Genomic DNA, 9,927 nt, shown 5'->3' on the forward strand with positions numbered 1-9,927 from the left:
CCATTAATCTCTCTCTCTCTTTTATTTTTTGGTACCCAAGGACTGAACCCAGGAGTGTTTAACCACTGAACTACATCCCCAGCCCTTTTTATTTTTTTAATTTGAGAAAGGGTCTTAATAAGTTGCTGAGGGTTTCACTAAGTTACTGGGGCTGGCTCTGAACTTGCAAACCTCCTGTCTCAGCCTCCCAAGTCACTAGGATTGCAGATATTCACCACCATGCCTGGTCCATGTGATATGTTGATAGGTGTACACATTTTGCAATGTTTAAATCAGGTCAAACATTACTCTCTCTCAAAAATTTATCATATCTCTCTCTCAAAAATTCATCATATCTGTCTCTCAAAACTTCATCATATCTTTATGGTGAAAACTTTTAAAAACTTTCTTCTGGTTTTTGAAATGTACAGTACATTATTGTTGTCTATTGTCACCCTACAGTACAATAGCACACCAGAGCTTCTTGTTCCTACTGTCCCTAACTTAGTTCCCCTTTATCAACCTTCCATCACACCCTTCCCCCTTAAGGGATAATTTCTTACACTAGTATTTTCAATAAATCTTGATTACTCCAGGAGAGTCCCAGTCCACATATTTTATGTATTCCAATAATAAGGATTCATCAAATACATACTAGATAGCATTTATATTCTTATTCCATTGTGTGACTGGAATGACTTTGACCTAAATTAATTTACAGGTCAATATCCCTTTAGTAAGAATACACACCTTTTTTCTGGGTTGAACTGTGTGGATGTTCTATGATCCTCCCTAGGATCTAACTGCACAGTTGAAGTAGTTCTCCTTCAGAGGGGCCCCTTCCCTTCCATGTCTAGGTCCTGCACCCTCCTTACAATCCCAGGCTTATCAGAAAGAGTCCCTCAGGTAGCAGACTAATGACCTTCCCTGTCCCCCTCACTCCACCTGGCTCCACCCAGATTCTCAGCCAGGATTAGGCTGGCAGAGGGGCTTCCTGCACAGAGGACTGTAAAGGGACTTGCAGTGTCTGGGTCTGAGCAGGGTTTGTAGGTGGAGCTCATTGGTTGCAGGAGCAGAAACAGTTTCAGAGCCACGTCCTGACACCCACCTCCCCAGGGTCTGGTGGAGACCCCGTCTTACACAACCAGGCGAAGTCATGAAGAGGCTGTTGGGCGCTGTGCTGGGATTTTTGTGCACCCAGCTTTGCTGTAAGTTGGGCTGCCCTGAATTCAGGGAACCAAGGGTTTCACGCTGCCGCATATGGAGGAGAGGGAGGGAAAGGAACTCATAAGCCTCGCAAGCTTTCTGTCATTTTCATGATAGATGGGGCATTTTCAGGGCTTCGTAGGTGTTGCCGTGACCATCACTTGTAACTGCTTTTTCCTTTCTAATCAGGTGTGAGAGGGATGCAGGTGGAGCAGAGCCCTCCAGCCCTGATCCTCCAGGAAGGAGCCAGTTCCACTCTGCTGTGCAAGTTTTCTACCTCCGTGAACAACGTGCAGTGGTTTCGCCAAAATTCGGGGGGACGCCTCATCAGCCTGTTTTACATTCCTTCAGGGACAAAGCAAAATGGGAGACTAATGTCCACGACGGTCTCTAAAGAACGCCGCAGCTCCTTGAACATTTCCTCTTCCCAGACCACAGACTCCGCCGTTTATTTCTGTGCAGTGGATGCACGGTGCTTCTCAGGCACCTGCAGCTGCTGCACAAACCCTCAGGGGGCTCGACCCCTCCCCCAGTCCCAGGCTCCTCAGGAGGCCCCGCGTCAGCGCTTGCACCTTTCAGAGTTTCTCACCTACATTGGCAGAGTTTTACCCGCAGATATTTTGGGTTGCATAAGTCTGGGAATATGGCTAAAACCACATTCCTTCTCATTCTAGACCTCCTGCACTACAAATCTCTAACTTGGAATTAGCAGAGTAGCTAATAAAAGGACTGGATCAAAATAAATATTAAACAACAGTGTGCTGGATTCCCAAAGAGAGAAAAATAAAAAGAATGTAAAGGAAAGAAAACCATTTGGATAAAGATGTTATTGGCAATGACACAGCCTAGTTGGTCTCAGGCACATCCAGGTCTGTATCACCTCAGAGTGTGACCACAGGCCCAGGCAAATACTGGACTTGGAGGCCATCCTACCTGAGCAGCAGAGAAAAGGCAAACTTCACTGAGTGCTCCTAGATGATAAATGGATGTGGGGGTGAGTGTGAACATGTGTGTTCCACTCGACCAAGTTCTGTCCATGTTCTCCAGGCTTGTTGGGTGGCCTAAGACCTGGTCTGTCCTGCAGAGTGCTCCCTGCATGCTTATTAGGAATGTGTGCACCATTGTTGAGTGGGTGTCTGTCAAATCTACTTGCTTTATAGTGTTGTTCAAGTCTTCTGTTTCCTTGCTTTGATTCTGTCCAGTTGTCTTACCTATCACTGAAGCTGAGTCACTAAAGTCTCCAACTACTATCATTGATTCTCTTTCTCCCTGAAATTCTGCCAGTTTTTGCTTCATGTATTTTGGGGGTGTGTCATTAGATACCTATACACATTTATAACATATTTTCCTAATGTTAGGAACTCTTTCATTGTCATACATAGTCTATCTTTATCTCTATTCTGTCTGATAATAGTATGGTAACTCCAGTCCTCTTATGGTTGTTATTGACATTATACAACTTTACTTTTTTTTTTTTTTGGCGGTGCTGAGGATTGAACCCAGGGCCTTGTGCTTACAAGGCAAGCACTCTACCAACTGAGCTATATCCCCAGCACAACATGATACAACATTTTTGGAACTTTTAACTTATTTAATCTACTACAGTTTGAATTTAAAATGTCTACCAAAGGCCCTATGTTAAAGGCTTAGTCCTCAACTTGGTGATAATAAGGGCCTAGTAGGAGGCCTTAGGTCATGAGGGGCCTTCCTTCCAAGGAGATCGTGGGACACTAACCAATTCCTCTTCCTCTCTTTGCTTCCTGGTCACCAGGAGGTGAGCAGCATCCTCTGTCATGCATGCCCACCATAATATATTGCCTCACCTCAGACTCCAAAGCAATGGGGCTAATTGGTCATGAACTGAAACCTTCAAAATTGTGAACCAACAGGGATCCAAGATGGCAGACTAGAGGGAGGCTGCATTCCTTGTTGCTCCGTAACTCCGGTTTCAAGCAGAGGATATCTGTTTCTTGGTGAGGCAGTTTTTGCTGCTTATCGATTCCCTGGTGTTTACCCCATTTGTCTGCTGTGATGACCTGCAGTCTGCCAGCATATCGCGAGGCCTTTTTTGAGTGCAGATTGCTCTCTGTCAGGCGCCTATCATTCACCATTTGCCTTCCTCTGGCCGGTCTATCGTCTGCCTTACACTGTCAAAAAATATAGTCAGATTTTGTATTCCCTACCTTTCCACATTAGAATTTAAATCTAGTGACACAGAAGCATATTTAATGGAATCAGTTATATATAAATTTGAATTATGCAAAAATAAAAAAATCTATCTCAAATCCTTTCTTTTTTATTCACAGACCACAGGAAAAATCTGGTCACATTAGTACAAACCTATAATTATAGCTATTCAAGAAACTGAGGCTGAGGCAGGTGGATCTTGAGTTCAAGGCCAGTCTGTGCAACACAGTGTGATAGAGAAATGAAACAAATCACAGGATAGTAGAATGAATATTAATGGTACTGGAATGTTAAACCCATTAGGCATTTTCAACTGATACATCTCCATGATTCAGCCTTTCTTGAAAACATTTTCTTTCCCCCTTTGAATTGTCTTGCATCTTAACTGAAAATTGAACATATATGTATGAGCCTGTATCTGTAATATCTATTTTTTCCTACATTGACACAATATTGATATTGATCCACAGGTCTTATTTTGACAAATACCAAACTGTTTGGATTACAGTTCTCTATAATAAGTTTTGGTAGGGTGAGCCCTACAATTTTGTTCCTTGTAAAACTGTTTTGGTTTTTCAAGTATTTTTGCATTTCCACAAATTATAAAATAAATTCATCAATTTCTACAAAAAAAAGTCTGCTTGAGTTTTTAATGATTTTGCATTAAATTTATAGAACATATAGGGTAACAATGCTATTGAGTTTTCTTCAATATCTTCCCACTTATTGACCCTTCTTAAAATTTTGTCATCATTAGACTTAAACTTTTCTGGGCAGAGGTTTTTGGACATCTTTAAAAAACAAAACAAACAAAAACAATCCAACAACTAGAATATACTATTTAAAACACATATATTGTTCAAAGGATTTTTATGTAGAATATGTAAAGAGTTTTATAACCTAATAAAAGAGAACAAATGACCCAATTTAACTTGGGCAAATTGTTTTGAGAAGATTCTTCATAAAAGAAGAATATTCAGATGAGCACATGAAAGTATGTTCTACATCAGGGATCAACAAAATATGACCTGAGTTAAGTCCAGCCATTCACTTATTTTTATATAGTTTGATTGGAACAAAGCAAAGTTATTTGTTTATGAGTTGTTAATGACTTTTTTCATGCAGTCAGGGCTGAGCTATTAGTTGTAACAGAAACTGAATTATCTACAAAGTTGAAAATATTTTCTATTTCACTCTTTGTGGAAAATATTTGCTGACTCCTATTCCACATCATTAGTCATCAGGGAAAAAAAAAGCGAATACCACAGTAAGATGTCACTACATGCTTCACCTGAGGACCAATGTGTGTTTCTTTTTTTTTTTTTTTTTTTTTTTTTTTTTTTATTTATTTATTTTTTTACGTTTACATAGGGTAATGATGTTTATTATATTTTCCCCTCCCCCCCACCCCTCCCACCCCTCCCACCCCTCTTTTCCCTCTACACAGTCCTTCTTTCCTTCATTCTTACTGCTCTCCTTAGCCTAACTCTAAACCTAACCCTAAACCTAATGCTAGCCCCTCCCACCCCCCATTATATGTCCTCATCCGCTTATCAGCGAGATCATTTGTCCTTTAGTTTTTTGAGATTGGCTTATCTCACTTAGCATGATATTCTCCAATTTCGACCATTTGCCTACAAATGCCATAATTTTATCATTCTTCATTGCGGAGTAATATTCCATTGTATAAATATGCCACAGTTTCTTTATCCATTCATCAACTGAAGGGCATCTAGGTTGGTTCCACAATCTGGCTATGGTGAATTGAGCAGCAATGAACATTGATGTGGCTGTATCTCTGTAGTATGCTGATTTTAAGTCCTTTGGGTATAGGCCAAGGAGTGGGATAGCTGGGTCAAATGGTGTTTCCATTCCAAGCTTTCTGAGGAATCTCCACACTGCTTTCCAGAGTGGTTGCACTAATTGCAACCCCACCAGCAATGTATGAGTGTTCCTTTTTCACCACATCCTCGCCAACACCTATTGTTGCTTGTATTCTTGATAATCGCCATTCTAATTGGGGTGAGATGAAATCTTAGGGTGGTTTTGATTTGCATTTCCCTTATTACTAGGGATGTTGAACATTTTTTCATATATCTGGTGATTACTTGTACATCTTCTTCTGTGAAGTGTCTGTTCATTTCCTTAGCCCATTTGTTGATTGGATTATTTGTATTCTTCGTGTAGAGTTTTTTGAGTTCTTTATAGATTCTGGAAATTAGCGCTCTATCTGAGGTATGGTTGGCAAAGATACCAATGTGTGTTTCTGAGGGAATCCACAGACAGGGGTGGGACTACATTTGACATTACAGTAGCGACCTATCCAGCATCCCAACCAATTCCTCCTGATCTTCCTGAGAATACCCTTCATAGGTGAACTCAGCCAAGGTTAAAATGTCCTTCCATCTGAAGAAGTCATTGACTCAACCCCTCACATCAGTGATCTTCTCGGCACAGGGGCTGCTGAACACCAACTTTTAAGAAGCTGTAGAAAATTGTTCAGTGTGACCTCCCTATATGGCCACCAAGGGGCAATGCTGCTTTAGTAAAAGTTAAAATTGCCTCTCCTGTACATATTCAACCAAAGATTACCCTTCAAAAGGGTAGTAAATTGTTCTCTTCTACTTTTGGTTTATTTTGAACCAAACATGTATCTATATATCTATCCCTGCATCACAATAATATCTGTTTATCTTGGTCTTATGGTTGAAAAATATGACTTAGGTAGGGAATGTCTTTGAAGACACATGTTGTCCTTCAAGGTCAGGGTCATATTAACTCCTTTAATATATTTATAATATTTTCACCCCCACACAGTCCAATCTCCAGACTCACTGACTTAACCTATGCCTAGAATTCTCTGATCTACTCTTTTAACTAGGTTTAAGGTCCAGTTTAAGCTCCTCCTCTGCCAGGACCCTTCTCTAACTGGGTCCAGAAGCAATTTCTCACTCTTTCCTTTGTCATCTTGTCTAGACATCCAGGTCTCTTTGGTGAGTTTTGCCTTGCTGTCCTTGAGTATTTACACCAGGCTGACTGAAGATTGGGACTGTGTTTCTCATGACTGAGGTGCAAGGACTATTCATTTACTAGGCCATCGGTAAATATTCAACAGTCCCTCCTTATCCCCAGTTTCACTTTCCAGGGTTTCAGGTCCCTGGAGTCAATGGTGGACTAAAAATTTTAAATGGAAAATTCAGAAATGAGCCATTAATAAGTTTTAAATTACCACTGTTCCCAGTAGGCTGATGAAATCTCCCACATCCTGCCCCATTCCACCCAGGACTAGAAATGTCCCTTTGCCAGCACACCCATGCTGCTTATGCCACCTGCCCATTTGTCACTTATTAGTATCTCTGTTATAAGAATGACTATCCAGGTATCACAGTGCTTATGTTCATGTAATTCTTATATTACTTAATAAAGACCCCAAAGTTCAAAAGTAGTAGAGGTGGCAATTTGGATAAGCCCAGGAGAAGTCATAATATGTTTGCTTTAGTGAAAAGGAGGAAGTTCATACATGCATAGGTATTTATGTACAGGGAAAAAGCACAGTGTATATAGGGTTTTGTACTTTTTGTGGTTCTAGGCATTTGCTGGGCATCTTGGGATATATCTGCTTATAGAGAGGGCACAGTATGGTATGTTGACTACATGTCCAAATGAATGAGTAAATGAAAAACAAAACATGTTAAAATGAAATAAACAACTTAAAAACCCCCTTGGATATTAGAAAGATTAAGGAATGTGGGCCATAATCTCCTATTGGACTGTGATGCTGTTTTTCTGTGGATTTGAGATGACATTAAAAAATGATACAAAATCCTCTCGATGCATCAGAAAAACAGATGTCCTCTTTGTGCTCTTTCAACTTCTATTTTTTATAATTCAGACCATCCCACATTTTAGGCTGCTTTGGAACATCTCAGTTTCTGTCTCTCTGTCCTTCCATTGTGAACACCCAAGACCAAATTGATTCTTCATATTGTCACATTTCATCCATGAGAATACACTGTGAAGAAAATATTAAATGTTTATTCAAACTCAGAATGAAAGCTACAAAAAATGGTGCTTTGCTGGATGACCACAGCCTCCATCTTCAGGGTGTTTCCATCTTCTCTTATCCATTTGAAGATCTGAGCTCCTCCTGATCAGATAGTTCAGTACTACTAATTTCTTTTCCTTAGATACATTCTTAAAAGTATTTAATTTACCTGATTCATATTTTGCAAAAAATACAAGGAAATCAAAATCGGTTCAATTACCTTCTATCATTGTCCAGATTCATGTAAAATCTAGACACGTCTGAAAGATTGTAATAAGATTTATGTTCCCTCAGGACAAAGGGACCATATATTCTCTATGCTCTGATCCATGACCTTACTTAGTGTAATACTATACCAATGTGTTTCTTTAATAAACTTTATTAATATTTGTAATAAAAACAAAATGTCCCTATTCATGCTGATATTGTGATTTCATAGGAGGCCATGGTAAAATAAGATAACCTCTACTGACATATCCAAGTGTCCTAGGGTGTAATTTTTAATATTCTAAGGAATAGGAAGAAAGGGTATAAGGGAATTGGCAAAGAGAAGTTTTAAACTAGTCTTTATCCATATTTAAGAAAGAGTTTTCTTATTCCCTATGACTATATTTTCAGCAATTCTAAATTTAGACAAAACAAGGAAGTGCTTCCTTGTCAGAAAATTTGCAACAAAATTACTTGTGAAAAGGCGGAGCCTGTTCAAAGAATTGCAGTGCTCTTGAACTTAGAGTCACTGCTCCAGCTGTCTGGGAGACTAGACCAGCTGACTTCTCACTGGGCTCTGGCTCCTGGAGGAATGGACAGGCTACTGGGAGCCTCGTTTTTAATTCTAGGCCTTCACCTCACCTGTGAGTGGTGGGAGAGAAACCCCAGCTTATGTTTGGGAATTGGAAAATTGGGACACAGACAAATCTTGCAGGTAGGAGCTTGAAGAGGGAACTATAAATTTGGAGGCCTAATGACTTTTTGTCATCTTTCCAAGCAGGGGTGAGTGGCCAACAGAAGGGGAAAAGTGACCAGCAGCAGGTGAAGCAAAGTCCTCAATCTCTGACTGTCCAGGAAGGAGGGATTTCAACCCTGAACTGTTTTTATGAGAACAGTGCATTTGACTACTTCCCATGGTACCAGCAATTCCCTGGTAGAGGACCAGCATTGTTGACAGCCATATGGTCAGTTAAGATAAAAGAAGAATTTGGGAGATTCACAGTTTTCTTCAACAAAAGCGCCAAACATATCTCCTTGCACATCATGGATACTCAACCTGCAGACTCAGCCACCTACTTCTGCGCAGCAAGCACACAGTGCTCCCCAGGCACCTGCAACCTGAACTCAAACCTGCAGTTGAGGCTCCAGCAAAGCCCTGCTGCAGGGCTTAGACTGGCAGAAATACAGACTGGCTTTCAATTTGCAAATTGGTGATGAAGTAAATGTGTGAATTCACTAGTATAGTTGTATGAAAGGGGCGTTGTTAAAATAAATTAAAAAAACTTAGTTTAATGAGTAACCAACTTGCAAAGAAATTTTTTCATAATAGTTAAGGTGTATGAGGCTGTTATAAACATCCAATCAGTTATGGGTCCACTCATTTCTGATGGGATGCAAATTTGTACAACCTCATTTGAAAGTCATTTAGTAGTTTCTTATATATTACCTTTAACCTTTAACCAGAAATTCCATTCCTATGTATTTATGCAAGAGAAATTCAGACATATCCACACAAAGACATTTATTTTTGGACTTCATAAGATCTCCAAACTATAAAATATTTAAACAACTCAATTACCAGTTAAAAATCTGTTAACTGGATGAAAATAAGTGTATGATATGTATTTTCTATAATGGAACACTAACCAATAATACAATGGGATAAACTATTTTAACTTTAAACAGTTAAATTATGGTGCAGCCCAAAAGCTTTATGATTCATTGAGTCAAATATCCTTATGTTGTGGTGCAGCATGCAGTGGAATACTGTCCATCAATAAGAAGGAATGGACTGTTATGCTTGCAAAAACTTGGATATCAAGGGTATCATACTGAGTGAAGAAAGTCAATCTCAGAGTTTTATGATATATATTCCACTTACATAGCATCCTGAAAATGGCAACAATGTAGGGATGTGGAAGGCATCAATTGTTGTCAAGGATTATGGGTGGGGAGGGTAACACAGGGTTTTTTCTGAGGGTGATCGACAGATCTATGTCCTAATTATGTGGTGATTACAAATTTCCATTCATGTGACAATTTTTCATAGAATTATACACCAAAGAAAAAAGTGCATATAAACTGGCAAGTGTAACATCTGTAGTTTAGTAACTACTCTTATATTGATAGTAATTTTGCAGTTTTGATAAAGGTACATAATGATAGTGATGCATAACTATGATTATGTAACATGTTGCCATTGGAGAAAGCTGGATGTGCAAGGGAACTCTGCACTATATTTTAAACTTCTATATGAATCTAATATTATTCCAAAAGGTAAAAATGTGAAATAATCAGATTCT

At 39.4% G+C, this 9,927-nt stretch overlaps 1 gene segment (V, D, J or C); it reads left to right on the forward strand.

Annotated features, from left to right (window-relative positions):
• The first annotated feature begins 1,066 nt into the window (after nt 1-1,066).
• LOC124976544 (T cell receptor alpha variable 22-like) lies at nt 1,067-1,859 on the forward strand. The segment is given in 2 exon segments: nt 1,067-1,187; nt 1,375-1,859. Coding segments are annotated over 2 exon segments (537 nt in total).
• The last annotated feature ends 8,068 nt before the right edge of the window (nt 1,860-9,927 follow it).

This window comes from Sciurus carolinensis, chromosome 2 (assembly GCF_902686445.1).
Source record: "Sciurus carolinensis chromosome 2, mSciCar1.2, whole genome shotgun sequence".
Classification (NCBI taxonomy): Eukaryota; Metazoa; Chordata; class Mammalia; order Rodentia; family Sciuridae; genus Sciurus; species Sciurus carolinensis.